Source organism: Rattus rattus, chromosome 16, assembly GCF_011064425.1.
Source record: "Rattus rattus isolate New Zealand chromosome 16, Rrattus_CSIRO_v1, whole genome shotgun sequence".
Classification (NCBI taxonomy): Eukaryota; Metazoa; Chordata; class Mammalia; order Rodentia; family Muridae; genus Rattus; species Rattus rattus.
Genome location: NC_046169.1, coordinates 2,408,792 through 2,429,328, shown reverse-complemented (window position 1 = coordinate 2,429,328; position 20,537 = coordinate 2,408,792). Strand labels below are relative to the sequence as shown.

Genomic DNA, 20,537 nt, shown 5'->3' with positions numbered 1-20,537 from the left:
CAGCCAGTCAAATCTCTGAGTTCAAGGCCAGCTTGTTCTTCAGAGGTCCAGGACTGCTAGGGATTCATCAAGAAAGCTGAAGGAAAAAAATACAGAAAGAATGAATGCCCTTCAATTTCTGACCCTTCTGCCTCCGCCTTCCAAATGTAAGCAGGTCTGCCACTGCTGTTCCCAGTTAATGATATGCTGAGGTGGAGCTTGGGTCTTCATAACTCCTAGGTACACACTCTGCCAGACTATATCACAAGCTGCTTACTTGATCATATTTATAGCTGAGTGTTAGATGTCTGCTGCTTAAAGGCCCTGACCTAAAGAAGAACTGCTTTCCTCAATTGCCTTGTGTCTATACTGAAAATGAGGTCAGTTTCCAGACTCAGCTAGGGTCAGGGTGTTCCTGCCTTGGGCAGTGGAAATTCAAATTTAGGTGCCTTTTTTTTTTTTTTTTTTGGTCAGGATGGTAAGGGCTTGCCTTCAGTGGATAAAGATTTCTTCAGATTTCCCATCTTTGTTTTAAGCAGCAGATCCTGCCCTTTCCACATAAGCTGTCTTGGAGAAGATTATTTTCACAATGTAGCCAACTAAGTGGGTAGACAGTTGTGTGAGGGAGCTGCTCAGGACCAGACCAGGGGATGCTAGAAGGGAAGAACAGGGTTTGTGTCACAGTGGTGAGGAGCAGGAAGAAAGGAACCAGGAGAAGAATGACAGAGACCAGAAGGAAATAGCAGTGAGGGAAGGAAGGTTAGGTAAGGTGTTAAGAGGAAGGGAACAGAGATAGGAAAAGAAGACTGGCTCAGATGAGCAGAGAGCAGTAGTGTGGTTCCCCCCGCCCCCCAGAAAGACACCTAAGTCAGGACACGTACCTTTCTCTACCAGAGATGATGAAGAGGATCTTAACACATGAGAATGGGAAGGTGAATATTTGTGGTCATCTGAGTCAGAGCATTCAGCTCTCAGCTTCGAGCTCTCCCAACAAGAACAGTTCCTATAGATGAAGAGTCCCTTGTGTCTGTAACTGCAGCACTGAAAAGACTGAAGCAGGAGAACCTTTAAGATAGTAAAATCATATCCTAGATGTTTTTAATGTAATCTATACTGTTCATTAGGGGATTCGGACACCTCTCACACCCCTGTCTCACATTCCAGAATCATCCAGTGCCCAAGTCCAAATTATAAAATGTTTGCATAGATCTCATACACATCTTCTCTTCAGCTCATTTCCAGATCACCACATGATTTATACCTGATATGCTGTGATTACCATGGAAACATAATATACTGTTCTGCTCAAGGAATAGTAACCCCCAAAAGTCTGTATATGATTAATACAGGTAGAAAATTGTGGGATTTTTTTGGGGGGGGGAGGCAAGGAAAGATTTATTTATTTTGTTCTAAATACCTTACTTGATACAGAGTTGTGTAAATTGCAGACGTGGTTGCTGAAGACATCTTTGGTTGAAAGAGGGCTTAGCCAGCATACATGAAGCACCACAGAAACTAGGTGTGTTGGTGAACACTTGTCATCCTAGTGTTTGGAAGACAGAGGCAAGAGGACCAGAAGCTGAAGGTTATTCTCAGTTACATATGAAGTCAGAGTCCAGTTAGACCTTACCTTTAAAAGACAAAAAGGAACTGTGTGTGCTATCATACATGCACTTAATCCCAATACTCAGGGCCAATACAAAGGCAAGTGAATCTTGAGTTTGAATATCGGGTTCCAGGCCAGCTAAAGCTACAGATAGTGAGACCCTGTCTCATAATCAACAGTGTGGGGGCTGGAGAGATGGTTCCATGGTTAAGAAGACTCACCACTCTTCCAAAGGTCCTGTGTTCAATTCCCAGCACCTACATGGCAGCTCACAACTGTCTGATGCTGGATTATGATGTGCAGGTGTGTATGCAGACAACAAGCTCTCATATATATATAACATATATGAATAAATCTTTACAAACAGAAGAAAGAAAAAATGAGCAACAAAATGAAATGCAAAGGGAGAGCCTACATAGAGATCTAGCTGTATCCAGGCCAACTGTAGTTGCTGCGTAAGAATGTACGTGACTTGGAACTGCAGTCAGCAAGCACTTCTAGCTCTCATTGACAGCCAGTGCAGCTTCGTGTCTCAGACAGCCGGGTGCTAACCTGCCACCCACATCAACAGTACTGTAGTCTTTCCGCCCCAGACTGCCTCAGCTTGACCACTGTCACATACTGTGACAGTTTTTTTAAACCAAGGCCAATATCATATCTTGGTTCTTTTTTACCACACTGAAACTAGCCTTGAAGCCTTCTTATCATACTGAAAGTGAAGTACCATGAGGTCCCACAGCCCAGAGCCCGCTATCATTTTGGAGCAAGTAACGACTCTGGTTATACTGTGCAGCTCCACAGATGCCATATACTCAGACATCCTTAAATATGGCCTTCTGGCCACTGTTTTCCCTCATAAACACCAGCAGAGCTTCACTAACACTTTTACTGTTCTCCTTAGTTCTACTACACCACATGTTTTCAACCACATTTTGTTTAATGTAATTAACAGTTCACTATGGCCAGGCATGGTGTACACACCTGGTGCCTTAGCACTCTGCAGGCTGAGGCAGGAGGATCATGAGTCTTAAACCAGTGTGAGCTGTACACTGAGGTACCTGTGGTCCAAAAGAAAGAAAAATAGAGTATGGGGGAGAGGCAGGGAGGAAGGGCGGGGGTGGAGGAGCACTGTGGGGAAAATTCTTGTGTTGGTTAAGTTGCTAATAGCCCTCTAGCCTTGTTCCTGTCTCCTGAGTTTATAGGCTTCAGTAGCTTGACCTGGCCCTTGTGAGATGGTTTTAGCCACCCCAGGGCCAGGGGAAGGGATTGTTGTGCTCTGTAGTACTGTGTGCAGCATTGTATGGTCAGTTACTACAGGGCTCTGACCCCTCAGGGAGAAGTGTCAATGAAAAGCTAAAGCAGTAGGATGCGTTGCAAGCTTTAACTCCAGCACTCAGGAGGCAGAGGCAGGCAGATCTCTGAGTTCAAGGCCAGTTCAGTCTGCAGAGTGAGTTATATCACAGCTAGAGCTAAACAAAGAAACCCTATCTCAAAAGAAGAAGAAATTATGAAGAGGAGGGACTAAATTTGGGGAAAGCTCCCTCTTCCCCTCCCTGGATTCATGTAGACACATGCTCACACACAGAAAACTCTGATGAGTTTCCCTCAAGGACATTGACAATGAGAGACTCCCTCAGTACTTTCACCTATACTGGAGCATATGGAGAAACTCCCAGAATTTAAAATGTGAGCTCTTGGAGTGAGCTTGTGGCTCAGTACCAAGCCTCAGTTTCTTCCCTACCCTCACAATTTGGGGAAATAGACAGGGTTGAGGGAAGGTGGGACAAGAGGATAATAAAGGTGAAAATTACCAAAGTTCATTATATGTGTTATGAGATGTCACAATAAACATCATTTTCTTATGCAGCTAATACATGCGGTTTTAAGTTATTTGACCCACATGGTACTCCGGCCTTGAGCATCTCTATCTCAGAGGTCTAGCTGGCTGCATCAGAGGCCCGGGTGTCCTTACGTCACTGTCCATCCTACTTCTTACCCCTGTTGTGCAGGTACACTGCTGGCCTTAACCTTGACCTGAACATGTGCTCTCTGTTTGCTAGGTTCTCCCCTATGGGTGTAGATCACATGAGTGGGATTTCTGGTGTCAATGTCCCCGGCAATGCTTCCTCGGGCTGGTGCATCTTCATCTACAACCTTGGGCAAGACGCCGATGAGGGGATCCTCTGGCAGATGTTTGGCCCCTTTGGTGCAGTTACCAATGTGAAAGTGATTCGTGATTTCAACACCAACAAGTGCAAAGGGTTTGGTTTTGTGACCATGACAAACTATGAAGAAGCTGCAATGGCCATAGCAAGTCTGAACGGCTACCGCCTGGGGGACAAAATTTTACAGGTTTCCTTCAAAACCAACAAGTCCCACAAATAACTCGCTCTCACGCTTTTTTTTTTTTTTTTTTTTTTTTTTTTTTTTTTTTTTTTTTTGTAATGGAATAGATAATTAAGAGTGAAGAAGTTGAAACTTTTTTGTTAGTGTACAACTCATTTTGCGCCAATTTTCACAAGTGTTTGTCTTAGTCTAAATGAGAAGTGCAAAGGTTTTTATACTCTGGGATGCAACCAACATGTTCAAATGCTTGAAATCCCACAAATGTTAGACCAATTTTAAGTTTCTTAAGTTATTTCCTTTAAAGTATATATTAAACTGAAACCTAAGTAGACTGCATTGACTAACCAGTCACTCTGGATGGTGGTGGAACTGAAGCATGCTTTTACTTCTAAGACTGTCTAACACCTGTTTCATTGGATGTCTCCACAGACTGGATTTAAAACAAAGCAACAACAACAACAAAAAAAAACTTTCCTTTTTTTTTTTTTTTTTTTCTTTTTTTTTTTTTTTTTTTTAATTTCTTTAGTTTCAGTTTTTAACCTAAAGATGTTAGACAGATGGGGACTGTGTTTTTTCTCAACTGCTTCACTATTTTAAATGATTTCTGCTTTAGTTGACAGATTTGCCCTCCCCAGCAGTCCCACTGCTGCCTCCTGCCCACTCAGTCCCAGCCCTATGGTGTTGGGAGCAGCAGCAGGGCCCATACTCTGGGGCCTCACAAAGGGAGGTGGGAAGAGGTTCCACGTGTTGGGCTGAGCCAGGCCCTCCAGAGACACAAAGGTGTTTTGTAAGCCCAGGCACCAGTGAGAACGGACCAAAGAGTTTCAGGGCAGCTCCAGTATATTCCAGAGTCAAGCCTGAGCTCCAGGTATGCCTGAAGATGCCCCCTCCTCTGACATCCTGAGTGTCTGTCCACACATTGCATGCATGGTGCCCACACATCAGATACTATTGTTCATGCAACTTCCCGAGTTTCCGAGACCATTTAACCTAGCTTGAATGCACAATGACTGCTCTGTTTTTAATGACACAGAACATTTGAGCATTGTATTTCTCGCATCCCTTCTTGTGAGCACTAGGCTTTTTCCAATCTTAGATTTTTTGCTTTGAAATTTTGCTTTTGTATGGACACTCAGCAGAAAAGTACTTCTTGCCAGTTATCTATTAACACAAACCTTTGATTTGTAGTTTTAAGGATTAACCCTCAAAGTTCTCTTCATAACTGCCTTGACGTTTGGGGTTCTGTTCTGTTAATTTTCTTTTGCTTTTTTGTGTTTTTTGTTTGTTTTTACTTTTGCATTTAAGACCATTAAATTTGATTTTGTTTTGCTCGAGTTTTGTTTTGTTTTTTGTTTTACCTTTTCTTTCTTTTTTGGCTAGGGAAGGGCACAGACAGCCCAGCATCCAGGGAGGAGTCTGTCAGACCTTAAACACTTGCCTCAAGTTTAAAAAGCATTTCTGGAGCTATGGTATAGAAACACAGCTATGGATCAATGGTTCTTAACTCGGGAGCTGGTAGGAAAGGTCAGAGGGAAGGTCTTGAGAGCAGATGAGGCCTGACCTCTACAGCCCTCAGGACTGCTCTGATTTTTATTAGTATGTGGAGAGGATGAGAACAGGCTAGTGCAGTTACTGGCAGCTCTTCACTTTGATGTGAGCCTGGAGTGTATAACAGCAGGCTAGTATTTAGTTCTTGATATCATGGTATGATAGCATTATTTATATATTTGTTTACTTATATATATATATACATACAGCTATTTATTTTGTTTCATTTACTTAAGTGGAAAACTGAGCAAAAAGCACATCCATCTCTAAAGCAGGTCAGTGTGTCAAGAAGCCCTCATACAATCTGAGGCTGCCTGTTCCCTCCCCTGCCTCCTTTTCCTGACTTCCCTGGAGGGGCTCTTTGCAGTGTTTTCTCCCATTGATGAGGTCGCCTCCTGTACTCAGGCTTTGTCCACGCCAAGTGAGCCAAGTGCTGCTCGGTACCTCACTCCATCCCAGAATCCCCAGCCTATAGGACCTGAAACCCAGAGCCAAAGGCTCATATGCCCAGATCTGACCAAAAAAAGAGAGGGGTCCCCTGCTCTGATGGTGCCAAGTGCTCCTCCCTGTGGGACCAGAATGTTCTAATAAAATAGGCATTTCCAGTTTCTTAGGCCAACATTCTTCTGAGTGAAGGTCGGATTTTCCATCCAACTGTTTCCGGGTTTCTCCTCAGTTCTGCAGCCTTAGTATTCCACTCCCAGAAGGGACTGTCTTTAAAGTACCTGGTGCTCAGAGCCAGCACCTCAGTCGTTATTCCATCCCCACCACCCAGATACCTGTTTACTCCATAGTAACTCAGAGAGGAAATGGGCAAATCTCACCAGCTTCTGGAGGTTACTTCAGGTTCATTGAAATTCTCTTTCTGTGTGATCTCTACTGTCAGGCCAATGTTCTAGGTAAAAGTCCCAGTGCATTGCTTGATGTGCTTTCTACGTTAGTGTCTAGAAGAAACTAGCTGTGGAAAGGCACTCCTGAAGGCCATTTTCATTCTGTGAAAGGACTAGTGCTGGGCCCAGGCTCATGGTACATGACAGCTTATCAGGCTTACTAGGAAGGGGACATTCCGGAACCCAGACATGTCTGTAGCTCAGATATTAAAGCACTGGACAAGCATGAGGGAAGCCCTGAGCTCCATTCCCAGCGTTGGAGAAAAAGTCACAACCCAGAGAAAGGGTTTGTTTTGTTTTGTTTTTTTAGCAGAAAATTTATCTTGTTTTTATTGAACAAGTTAAGGGCATTTCTTTTGTTGAGAAGTATAACAGAAAAAAATATATACAGAATAGGTAATGTTCAATCGTCAAAAATATGGTTTGGCCAATACCAAAGAGGCTGACTGAGTTCTTGACCTCCTCTGGTAGTGGGTTATTTGTTGAACCTCCTCCACATTCTTCCGCCTACTTCTGGTTGGGTTACCTGTTTCTTTCTGGAGTGATTCTCTCCCCAAGTTGAAGCTTTCCTAGGTAACATCCCAAGCCATCCTGGCTGTGCCTCTGGTCACAGTGCTGTGACTGTGTCCCTCCTCCCCATACTCTGAGCAGCTCCCATCTTCCTTGAATACCTAAGAACTGGACTTCCCTAGGAGGTGGGGTGTGATGCCGCTGTACTGAATGGACTCTGTCTCCCTCAATGTTGCCTTAACCTTTTCGTGGCGTGAGTATTTAAGGAGCTCCTCCTACACAGCTTCAGACTGGACCTCCTCCTTGCTATAAGGAGCTAAAACTGGAATCTCCCAGCTGGCATTTAAGGAGAAGCCTGCTGGGTCAGAGAAATAAATGAGCCTCCAAGACAGTAGCAGTTTTACCTATCTTGGGTTGCCTCCAAATAATAGCCATTTGTCTATAAAGTAATGTGTTGAAAGGATGTGACCTACTTCAGTCAGGTGTTAGGTTTGGAAATCAAAGTTGAAATAACCGAGCTCTTCCAGTTCGCATGTTTCAGCAAGATTTTATCTCTCGATGCTTTGTGTAGCCAGCTTTCCTATATTGGGTGAAAGAATGAGTACACTGAAAGGGCCTCTGCCTCCTCCATCCCCAACACCTTGTCCTTCCTCTCTTTCCAGGAACTGCCTCACCCACTGGGACACTCAAGGGGTCAGGAATCCTGTTTCCAAACTTTCCCAGAGTACCCCAAAGTCATGAGTGCTTACTGTTGGGTGGCTTTGACACATTCTTAGGGGGAACAACAGAGCATGCATTTCCATCCTAAATAAGGACCCTCCCACCCCCCACCCTTGACCTTTAATAATGATTGTATTACATTTTCCCATAACCTTCTGCTGATGTGGTTCAATTTCTTTCTCTCAGTCATGAAATATTTATTTATTTATTTACTTATTTATTTACCTATTTATTTATTTATTACTTGTGAGTCACCAGCTGCCAAGTATTTGCATTAGGCTGGTGGAGACTTTGAGAGGACTGTGCTTTTCTGTTCCCCTCCCCCAGAAAAGAAGGCTGGTTGGTTGGTTTGGACCGCCTCTCTTCCCACATGCTGTTTCCCTCACAGTGGCTTACTTTGGGGGAGGGGAGGGCTTCTACCAGCTGATTCCCATGTTGTACACTAGATGGCTAGACATTTTTGTATATTAGTGTGTTTTAAGTTATTGATTTGTTTTATATGAAATAATTTATTTTTCAGGTACCATTTTTTTTTTCATTTTAACTTTGTTTTTACATGGGTTTGTTTTCAATAAAGTCTGACATTGCTGTCCAAAGTCAACAATAAAGTGAATCCCATTGTGTTCTTTTGAGGATGTTTATGTAACTAGCCTTTAAAAGTAATTTTCAGAAAAAGAAAGATGGGGAACAAAAACCCTTACCTGTTTTCCTTCTCCCATTGCCTTTTTCCCCACTTTAAATCCTTGTGAATAAATGTTCTTCAGTGTTTTAGGAAGAAAAAGCAAACCTAGATTTTGATAATCCAGAAGATTTCAGATTAATGAAGCTTTGAAAGAACCATTTTTCGAAATTTTAGTGACGTGTGAATATTTTTTGTCAATGGCTTTCTCAAAGAGAATGAAACTTTTGCACCATTTTCAGAGTTTTTATAGAGATGCCAAATTGATATATTTACATGTAATGGAAACATAAAAAAAGTTTTATTAAACAATTGTTCATAGCTGTGTAGACATTTTAATTCAGCTTCCAAAGCTCTTCAAAGTCGTATTTTGGAGATACGGGGTGTTAATTGACGATTCCAAACCAGTCAGTTGTCTGAATACTCAGTTCCTTCCACAGGTGTCAGGCTTGTGTTAAACATTCTGTGTTATCACTGACTGGAATTGTGTGATATTTTGGTAATAAATGAAGTGGGATCATTGAGATGTGACGGTGTAGGGGTGATCGTCTGTGTCAACATTCCAAAGCCGGATAAAGTACCAGGTGACTTCTTCCCTCAGTGTACCAGGACCTGGCTACAGCCTTGACCTAGCCCATGGACAGTCCAGGTATGCTGTGTATCTGTCTCCCTGAAAACCCTCTGATCTATATCCAGATGTTTCTTTCTCCTGGAGGAGCCCCAGATGGTGGACACCTGTGCTTCCCCTCAGGTTGGATTATAGCATGGCCACATTTGAGCCACAGGGATGGAACGGGACTGTTTTCAACTGTAACTCCCCATCTTACAGTGTAATTAGGAACACAGAAACTCATGTGGACTTGGGATGGCGTATTTTGGATTGCAGGTCTGTCTAACATGCACTATGCCCTGACCTCCATACTCTGGTGCCATAAAAAACAAACCTGGTAGTGTGTACTTGTAATGCAAATGCTTGAGAGGAGGGGCAGAGAGACTTGGGTGGGCGGGTGGGCGGGCAGGCGGATAGATAGATAGATAGATAGATAGATAGATAGATAGATAGATAGATAGATAGATAGTTGAGGTCAGCCTTGACTATAGCAGTTGGAGATCAGCCTGGGGTACCAAAGGCCTTATTACCTCCAACCCCCTCAAAAAAGGTTAGGGTGCTCCTAGGAGTTAAAGATCTGGGTCTGAAAAACAAACCAGCTTGTAGACCAGAGAGGAAGACTCAGAAAAAGCTTGTTGAAGGCCCTCCTAGTTTAATAAACTTGGGAAAAGAATGGGGGAGTTGGTGTGGAAATTAGTTTGGTAGAATGTACATAGAAGCCACTTTGTTAAGGCAGGCCTTCTGGAGAGAGAGAAGCCTTAGGATTCAACAGAGCAAACTACACATCCTCAGTCCTGACCAAATAGTGACAAAGTAGAGAGGCTGGGAAATGCCACCAAGGCCACAACAGACTGGGCTTTAGGAAAGCTACAAATTTGTTATCCCAAATACAGGATACCGATGAGATAAACAGACCAAGGCACCTGAGAAAGTACCTCGGTGACCCAGAATCCCAAAGCCATGGAAGAATATTCAGTGACTCTGAACTGGTGAGATGGCTCAGTGAATAAAGATGCTTGCTACTAGACTGATAGTCTGAGCTCAGTCCCACAGGCTCTACATGATGGAGGAGAATCTACTCCCACAAGATGTCCTCTGACAAGATGTGCATAATTGTACACAAATTGAATTTAAAAGTAAACTTAAAGTGGCTTTCAGCCAGGCATAGGTGACAGAGACCAGCAATGTCCCATAAGCCAGGCATGGTCCCAGGCACCTGGGTCTACAAAGACCATCTCACAGAAAAGTGGGGGAATTGATTTGTGAGTTAAGGCCAGTCCTGCTTAACTCTGGTTCCATGTCAGGCAGGGCTATATAGCAAAACTGGCTTCATAATGAGAATCCCACTGAGGTACGGATGGTAACTTTTCAACAAATTTGGTTCTGATCAGTCAAGTGAAGAAGTATAGGGGAAGTCCATATGCTGCCCTTCAGGCATGACGGAACCATAAGCCATCGGTTGTAGAGATAGAGATGTGCAGAAGTGGGAAGGGTGGGACATTCTTCAGAATGCCTGGCTGTGAGTACATGGTCCCGGTTGACGTGGCCACTTCATGACCTTGATACCAGTTCCAAGGCAGGTTTGTGTTATGAAGTCATCTTTTAAAATGGGGTGGGGTTAGGGAAGTCCATGCACATGGGTGTCATGTGAGAGGTGACGGTCAAAGGACAATCTAGGATTAGATTTTCTTCTACCTACCATGTGGGTCCCAGAGATTGAGCCCTGGAATTGAACTCAGGTGGCATTTTGTATTCCCATATATTTTTCTTCCTTTCCATGCTAAGATGAGCCCAAGGCCTCCTGCTCTCTACCAGTGAGTCACCACAGCCTGATTTGTTTTCATGTAACCAACATTGGATGTCTTTATGTCCTTAGTGGGTCAAAACAACACCCATTTATCATTGCCTGGTTCCATGGGATGTCTGTCTGGGTACTGGATTGCACAGCTTGTACAACAAATTAGGGCAAGGATGAGGAGAGGTTAGCAAAGTTCCTGATGAAGAATGAAATGGAAATTCATTAGGACTTCTATAATTTAATGGAAGTGAATGCAGCATTTGATATATTGTAAACTTAATTTTTCTGTTTTTATTAGATTTTTTGTTCCGAGCGTTCTGCATACATGTCTTTGTACCACATGTATACAGTGACCATAGATGCCAGAAGAGGATATGAGAACTCTTGGGAGTCTTGGAATTAAAGATGGTTATCAACTACCATGTGGGTGCTAAGAACTGAATCTGAGCCCACTGCAAGACCAACAAGTACTCTTTTTTTTTTTTTTTTAAGATTTATTTATTTATTTAATTTTTGTATATGAGTACACTGTAGCTGTCTTCAGACACACCAGAAGAGGGCATCAGATCTCATTACAGATGGTTGTGAGCCACCATGTGGTTGCTGGGATTTGAACTCAGGACCTCTGGAAGAACAGTCAGTGCTCTTAACCACTGAGCCATCTCTCCAGCCCCCAACAAGTACTCTTAACCCATGATCCATTTCTCCCACCATGGAAGCTTGAAATTTTGTTCAGAGCATCTCAGGTTGTGGTTTAAGAAATGAGAATAAGGGATTGGGGATTTGGCTCAGTGGCAGAGCGCTTGCCTAGCAAGCGCAAGGCCCTGGGTTCGATCCCCAGCTCCGAAAAAAAAAACTAGAAAAAAAAAAAAAAAAAGAAATGAGAATAAGAGGGTTGGGGATTTAGCTCAGTGGAAGAGCGCTTGCCTAGCATGCATGAAGGCCCTGGGTTCGGGTCCCCAGCTCCGGAAAAACAAAAAAAAAAAAACAGAAAGAACGAAAGAAAAAAAAACCTGTTTAAGAAATGAGAATAAGGGCTGGAGAGATGGCTCAGCAGTTAAGAGTACCCGACTACTCTTCCAGAGGTCCTGAGTTCAATTCCCAGCAACCACATGGTGGCTCACAACCATCTGTAATGGGATCTGAGGCCCTCTTCTGGTGTATCTGAAGGCAGCTACAGTGTACTTATATATAATAAATGAATAAATCTTAAAAAAAAAAAAAAGAAATGAGAATAAGATTAGCAAGATAGCTCAGTGCATAAAGGTGCTTGACGCCTGGCCTCATGACCTGAGGTCAGTCTCCAGGAGACATGTTGTGTGAAGAATGAACCATCCCCTGCAAACTGTCATCTGATTTCCACTCAGACAAAATACAATCTTATTCTAAATGTTTTTTAGATTTACATACATGTTTGGCCCATCATTGTACCATGTACACCATTTGTGTGCCTGATGCTTACAGAGGTTGGAAAAAAAAGTGTCAGAATCCCTGGGACTTAAGTTGTAGACAATTGTGAGCTGCTTTGTGGGTTCTGGGAATGAAACTTTGGTCCTCTGGAAGAGGAGCAAGTGCTCGTAACCACTGATCCATCTTTGCAGCCCTACTTTTAAAAGTTTAATGGGAATATAATAATAACCACCTTATGGAATTGTTGGAATGACCAGAGAAGTCACCCAGCAATGACATTACCATAGAAGGTCATGAGTCCTACACATTGGCTTATTAAAATGAAGTAGAATGCAAATGAATGGAGAGTCTTGGAGTCCACTTAAAGCATTGGTTTCCTGTTGATATTACAAGTGGTTATTAAAGTTGTTATTAATAACTTCATAGAACACAAATCTTGGTCTAGCAAGGTGTCTCAGAGGGTAAAGGCACTATACATGCCAGCCTGAGTTTGAGTCCCAAAAGAAAGCCAACTCTACAAGGTTGTTCCCTGACCTCCACACACTTAGAGTGCAGCACTCAAGAAGGTAAGACAGTTTTATGAATGGTCATTAAACTGCTCTTGCAACTTTGAAATTCCGCAAAGCCAGTATGGGATTCACCCCTGTGATTGGGATTCAGCACTTGGGAGACTGAAGCAGAGGGATAGCTTCAAGTTCAACCTCAGCCTGGACTAATAAATATTTTAATGGGGCCAGTGAAATAGTTCAGGACAAAGGGCACCAGCAAGCTAAGCTTTGGCTACTTGGATTGCCTTCTGGCCTCTATAGGTACAGTGAGGGGCAATGTGCCTTTTACACAGAGAGACACAGAGGGGATGGAAGGCAGGAGGAGGAGGTAAATACATGTAAATAAGATTTGGGGGTGGGGCTCAGTCATAACGTTCATCTGGCATGCATGAAGTCCTCAGATCCACTGGTGTTAGTGATATACACCTATAAACAGTACTCAGGATGTAGAGGTAGGATCAAAAGTCGAAGGTCATACTCAGTTATATATTGAGTTGAAGGCCACAGAAACAGAAGCACAAACTTGAGAGGTGAGAGGAAAATGCTGAGCATGGTGGTGCATGCCTTTAATCCTTGCACTAGGCAGTTTATAGTAGGCCTGGTCTACAAAGTGAGTTCCAAGCCAGCCAGAGCTTCATTGTAAGAACTTGGGTTGACTTTTGGTTTTTGTTGTTTTAAGTTGAGGAGAAAGGTATCAACAACCCACTCTTGTCTGTATGTTTACCACGGAGTCGTCATCCTCTAAAGGATCTATATTCACCTCTCCCCAAGTGTTGCTGTTAGGGTTAAAGTTTCAACCAGTGGCTCTCAGAATAAACCCCAAAACATCTGACTTGCATTTGCTATTTCCTGTGGTGTGTGTTCACCCACTATGGCTGATGTCACTATTAACAGAGCATCATCAAAGCTGGCATTGGTAAGAGATGGACAGTTCACAATATGGTGCTTCCAGAATGCAGATACTATATGTAGAACATTGGCTGCATAGAACGTCCAAGGCCAGTCTGAGCAGCATGAGACCTTGCTTCAAAACTAGAGGTGAGGGAGAGGGGAGAGAGAGAGAGAAAGAGAAACAGGAAGGGAGAGAGGAAGGAAGGGAAGGAAACAATACAATAGACAGGTGTGCATCACTGATGCAGGTGCATTGTGCATCACTGGACATCAATGGAAGGTATCTGAGGGGAGGTGAAGAAGCTTTTGTTGCTGTATCAGAGGACCTGAGTTCAGTTCCCATGTCAGGTGGCTCACAACTACCTGTAATTCCAGATCCCAAGGATCAGTTGCCCTCTTCTGTGGGCACCTACATGAATAATACACATAGCTCTTTTAAAAGTGTTTTAGGCAGGCATACTGGCACGTCCCTTCAATCTCAGAACTTGGGAGGCAGAGGTAGGCAAATTTCTGAATTAGAAGCCAGCCTAGTCTACAAAGTAAGTTCCAGGACAGCCAGAGCTACACAGAGAAACCCTGTCTTGAAGGAAAAAAAACAAAAAAACAAAAAGGATTGCCTAGTGGTTAAGACCACTGTGTTCTTTCAGAGGTCTTGAGTTCAGTTCCCAACAAACACATGGTGATCTACAACCATCTATTCTGGGATCTACTGCCCCCTTCTGGTATGTAGGTGTACATACATGTAGAGTACTCATTTACATAAATTAATACATCTTTCTTTAAGATTTAAAAAAAAAAAAAAAAAAAAAAAACAGGTATAGGTGCTATGGGCTGGTGTTACGCTGCTTGGCCTCTCAATGCAAGGCCAAAAAGCTTGTGTGGAGGAGTGCACCGAGGTAATAACTGGGATGGTGAGGTAGGAAGACTGACGCAAGCTTGAGGACAGCCTGGCCTTTATAGTAAAGTACTATGTCATAAACAGTATAGTCAAGAAGGGAAGAAAATACAGTATACTAGGTTAACTAGCCTTGGTAGGGGCGGGGAACGGGATTCATGTGGTACTTTGTAGCCCTTGACTGTAAACAACTTCAAGGGCAAAATAATAGTAACATGTAGTAAGAATATGAAGTGATGGGGCTGGAGAGATGGCTCAGAGGTTAAGAACACTGACTGCTCTTACAGAGGTCCTGAGTTCAATTCCCAGCAACCACATGGTGGCTCACAACCAACTGTAATTGGTCATAATATGCCCTCTCTGGTGTGACTGAAGACAGCTACAGTGTACTCACATAAAATAAAAAAAATTTTAAAAAGAATATGAAGTGATGCTTTGAGAGTTTTTGTTAGTTTTATGTTGAATCTTTTGATGCTATGACTCCTTATTACATATTGGCTGTGTTTAAAAACTGCCTTCAGAATTCCAGAACATTTGCCTTTTGACTCAAGACTCAGCACAAGTTGGATTCACAACACTTAGTAAAATGAAATCTCAACACATTGAAATCTGAAATCTAGCATCTATCTCACTACTTAATCCAAACCTTGCTGGCTCATCTCCCCAAGAAGGGGAGGTGTGTGTGTGTGTGTGTGTGTGTGTGTGTGTGTGTGTGTGTGTGTGTGTGTGTGTGTGTGTGTGTGTGTTTGTGTGTGTGTATGAATGCTATTTATGTGCCATGCAGGTGCCAACAGTGGCCAGAAAGTTACAGCTAGTTGGACCACCTGATAAGAGTGCTGGTAACCCAGCTCAGGTCCCCTGGAAGAACAAGTGTTTGTTCTCTTAACCACTCTCCAGGCCTTCACTTTGTATTTTGAGACAGTCTGAAGCTCCACAATTCAGCTATGCTGGCCGGCCAGCCAGTCCCAGGGTTCTTGCTGTCTCCCAACTCCCCAGGGCTTGGATTTCAGTTATATGCATTTTTATCTAAAGTCAGATCCTCATCCTTTTAGGGCAATTTCTTAATAAACTTAGCCATCTCCCCAGGGACTCTATAACGTAAATACAAAGGGTGTGGAGTTCTGGCCTGGCCTTGTTAAATAGCTGCCTTATGTAAGGTCTTCCAAGTACCCTTTCAATACATCAGACAGTCCTGCCCAGTCGCCTGTGGTTCTTCTTCTACTTTGTGTTTGTTTGCTTTCCTTCTTTTATTTTCTGTTTTGTTTGGGTTTTTCTTTTCTTTTTCTTTTCTTTTTTTTTTTTTTTTTTTTTTTTGAGATAGTGTCAAATGTATCTCAGACTAGCTGTATTGCTTACTTTTATATTGCTATGACCAAGGCAACTTATAAGAGTTTAGTTGGGCTTGTGGTTCCAGAGGGTTAGAGTCCATGATGACATAATGACAGGAACCACTGAGAGCTTATATTCTGAACTACAAGCAGAAGGCAGAGCACACTGAAGAAGGTATAAGATGCCATCTTTTTCCACCATGTGGATGGTAGATGGTACAAGGCTTTTGATGCTTCAAGACTGTCCCCAGAGACGACACCAACAAGACTCCTGATTCTTCCCAAACAATTCCACTAAGTAGGACCAGGTGTTCAAATGTGTAAGTTAGGGCAAGAGAAAGAGAACAAGTGCGCAGAAGTTGATATAATAGCACTGTCTGCTCTTGCAGAAGACCTGAGTTCAGCTCCCAGCATCCATATGACAGATAACTCCCTGTAACTCCAGTTCTAGAGGGGCTGATGGCCTCTTCTGACCTCTGTGAGCACCAGGCATGCACATAGAACACAGATGTACATGCTGGTAAAACATTCATACACATAAAAGAATAAAATAAACATATGAACCTATGGGAGCCATTCTCATTCAGGTCACCACACTAGCCTTGAACTAGCTTTGAAAATAAATAACTTTGAGTCTAGATCCTCCTACTTTTCAAGTTCTGGGGTTTACAAGTATATACCACTATGCCTATCTCTCTTCCAGTTTGAGTTCCCCATTAAAACGTCCCTTGATGCCTTTGTCCAAGCTCTATACACAACAGAGATGCTGTATTTTCAGCAAGGGATGGAAGTGTGTGTCTGTAGTCTCAACACTTGGGAGGCAGAAGCAGTAGAATAGTGAGTTTGAAGTGAGCCTAGGCTATAGGCTACATGGTTCCAGCTTTCTCAGCCTCTTCCCAAATCCCCAAAAGAAGCTGTATTAGAAGTCCAGACTTTAACAAACTTGTACCCACTACCCCTGTGTTCTTCTAGTCTGACACTGGAACAAGACTATGTGCTATCTAGTGTTTTGCCAACTTGGCACAAGCTGTTGTTATCTGGGGAGAGGGAACCTCTGTAGTATTAATAATTTAATAAATCCTAGTGCAGTGTTCTTCCTGCCACAGACCATTTATGTTCTCAAAAGACACACACACCCTTTATATTTAATATACCTTAAATAGCACAATAGCTGGCAACTGCCTAACCCCCATACTGTTAGAATCTACCTCCCACAATAACTCTGAGTTACTACTGACTAATTGCTATGTTCTATCTTGGCTGCTCTGACCCAGTTGAGCAGCCCTCTTGGCTGAGTTCGCTTGGCCCTTTTACACAGCTGCTCTGATTCTCCCTCCTGCACATTCTTCATGGCCTCTCTCTCACCTCTCCTATATACTCTCAAGCATGGTACTCCCTCTTCTCCCATGGCTGCACCCCTCCTTAGGTATGGCCACTCTCCTCCTTCCTCCTGCTTCCTCCCAATCCCAAGCTTGGGAACTCTAAATCCTGCTTTTCTCTCCTCTTCCCAGCTATTAGCTGCAGACATCTTTATTTAACAATCAGAATGAACTGGGGGCAGGTTCCCAGAAGCTACTGCTGATTCCAAATCTTGGCGGCCAGCACTTATCATTAGAATACAAGCAGCATTAGGCCAACCTATTACAAACCTCAACTGAAAAACACCTCCATCAGACTTGCCTAGGGAAGTCTGTAGATCATTTCTCGGTGATTGATGTTGGAGGGTCCAGTGTGGATAGTACAGTTCTAGTTGTAAAAGGAAGGTAGCTGAACAAGCCTGGGGGAGTGAGCCAGTAAGCAATGTTTCCTTTAGTCTCTCAGCTTCTGCCTCCAGTTGCTGTTCTGACTGCTTCATGATACAGTGTGACCTGAGAACTGTAAGGTGAGATTAAACCTTTCCTCCCAATGCCTTATCACAATAGAAAGCAAACCAGGTCAAAGTTTATCACATAAAACCAAAGTAGAAGCCTTTTCCACTTACTTTCTCCTGGAAGTGTGATTTCCTGAGAGACAAGTGTGTCTATCCACAAAGTCTGGGAATATATGTTTCCTAGTGTCTACTTGCCTCTTTTTCATTATTTTGTATTCTAAATTCATTAGTAATTAATAGAACTGGCAAGATGGCTCAGTGGGTAAAGGTGCTTCCCATCAAGCCTGACAATATGAGTTGGATACCTGGAATGTACATAGTGGAAAGAGAGATCCGATTCTCAGCTTTTCTCTGACTACATGCACACACACACACACACACACACACACACACACACACACACACACGAGAGAGAGAGAGAGAGAGAGAGAGAGAGAGAGAGAGAGAGAGATGGATAGATTAAGAAAAAATTGTGAAGACCATCATCAGGCTGGAGAGATACCTCAGCTGCTCTTCCAGACACGCCTTGGTGGATTCTAGCACCCACATTGAGGTTCACAAGGGTCAGAAACTCAATTTCAGGGGTTGGGGATTTAGTTCAGTGGTAGAGCGCTTGCCTAGCAAAGTGCAAGGCCCTGGGTTCAGTCCTCAGCAACAAAAAACAAAAAACAAAAAAAAACAAAACCTCAATTTCAGAGGATCAAAACTCTTTTTTTTTTTTTTTTTTTTGAGCTGGGACCAACTCAGGGCCTTGCGCCATAGGCAAGCGGCCTACCACTGAGCTAAATCCCTAACCCTTCTTTTTTTTTTTAAAACATTTATTCATTTATTATATATAAGTACACTGTAGCTGTCTTCACACACCAGAAGAGGGCATCGGATCTCTTTACAGATGGTTGTGAGCCACCATGTCGTTGCTGGGAATTAAACTCAGGACCTCTGGAAGAGCAGTCAGTGCTCTTAACCGCTGAGCCATCTCCCCAGCCCTCAAAACCCTTTTCTAGCCTCCACAGGCACTGTATGCCTGCCTGTTGTGCACATACAAACACCCATACGTATCAAATAGAAGTTCTTTTTTTTATTGTTTTTTTTTTTTTTTTTTTTTTTTTTGGAGCTGGGGATCGAACCCAGGGCCTTGCCTCCTAGGCAAGCGCTCTACCACTGAGCTAAATCCCCAACCCCTAGAAGTTTTTTTTAAAAAAGAGTTTGATCTTCTTTGCTAATTTAGAAATACTACATAAACAATGTGGTGGTGTAAACCAGAAATTCCAGCACTTGCCAGACTGACATATAAGAATAAATTTGAGATTTATGTACATAGGCTACATAAGACCCTGCCTTTGGGGGAAGGAGCTTCTGTGAGACATTAACAAATGAACCCAAATGATTGTGTCCTAAAGACACTAAATTATGTATATATATATGTATGTATTATGTATGATGTCATTAAGAACCGAAGTCCTCTAATTTCTCCCTGGTGGATTCTAGGCCTGTACATTCTAGCCAATCCCTTGTGTCACCCAGGAATGCATTCTATCGTTGTGCTGTATCTCAACATGTTTTTGTTTTATGTTTTCAAATATGTTTGTTTTCTTAGCATCTTTAAGAAGAATAATCTATGGGTTCGGTCCCCAGCTCGAAAAAAAAAAAAAAAAAAAAAGAAGAAGAAGAAGAATCTAATACCCAAGACTGATGTCTCAAATGCTTAAGGCTTAGCATCTTAGGAACTGACCATTTTCCAGAGATATAATCTCATAGTGAGATAGTCACTGGTCCTATCTCTAGTTTTCTGCAGTGAAAGCTGCCTCTTTTTAAAGGGATGAAATATCCTAAGTGCATGCTTTATTATAACTTCCGTAGGGCAGGGGCATTCCTCCATGGCCTTCCCTCATGTCTACAACCACAAATAGCACGGTCACTTTACACACTTTCTCCTCTTGGCCATATCTTCTAAATCCAAAATAGCATGGAGGTGCCAAAATAACAAAGGCCTGTGCTTTTTAAAGTAAGATGGATCCATTTAATTAAACTAATGGAGGACTAGACGCCAGTCAGCCAGTGTTAATTATCCTTTTCTGGGCCAGAACTAACAGGTGTCTCCCTACATCACTTAAAGAAGAGGTTTGAAATTCTTGCTCTTAGAGCAACTTGCTTACTAGTAGGTCAATCCATCGTTGTCAAGTACATCTAGAGTTAATCAGCTTTGGTTAGTTTTCAACTAAATATATTTTCTAGCTCACCCACCTACATGCCTGTCTCTAACACTACTACCATTGTCCTGTCTTAGAGCTGGAAATGAGACTCACTTGGTAGGTTGCTTGTTTAGTATGCACAAGATCCTATGTTCCATCCCCTGCAGTGTGCATAAACCTTCTGTCATGGTGCACAGCTGTCATCAAACTTGGGAAGTGGAGGCAGAAGGACCCAACATTGAGAAGTGAGCCATCCCAATTCTGTACTGAATCCTCCTGCCTTTTTGTAGTCTTCTTAATTTTATGTGTATAGGTAATATTGCAGCATGTATGTCTATGCGTGCCTGGTGCCCTTGGAGGTCAGAAGAGGGCATCGGATCCCCTGAATCTGGAGTTATAGGCAGTTGTGAGCCGCCATGTGAGTGCTGAAAAATGAACCCGAATTCTCTGACAGAGCAGCCAGTGCTCTTAACTGCGGAACCATCTCTCCAGTCCTCTGTCCTTTCGTGATTCCTACCCTAACATGGATGGTCTCACACAAACGCCTTTCTCCCTGAGCCTCAACCAGAGGCTTACCTATCATAAACTCTGTCCCCTTTCCAGGCTGGATCGCAGAATTCCTGGTGTCCTGAACTAGAAGAGACTTGGACCTGTCCAAGTTTGTCCATTTTCAGGCCCTACATCACAGAAGGCCAATCGTGTTCCTTTCTCCTCTAC

The 20,537-nt window shown here is 42.9% G+C and overlaps 1 protein-coding gene across 1 annotated transcript in view; it reads left to right on the top strand.

The window, feature by feature from the left end:
- The window catches only part of Elavl1 (ELAV like RNA binding protein 1), a 43,880-nt gene extending 35,078 nt beyond the window's left edge, over nt 1-8,802 (top strand). The window contains exon 6 of the mRNA XM_032887253.1: nt 3,646-8,802. Within this exon, the coding sequence (XP_032743144.1) occupies nt 3,646-3,970 (325 nt within the window). The 3' untranslated portion in view covers nt 3,971-8,802. The remainder of the gene's footprint in view (nt 1-3,645) is intronic.
- The last annotated feature ends 11,735 nt before the right edge of the window (nt 8,803-20,537 follow it).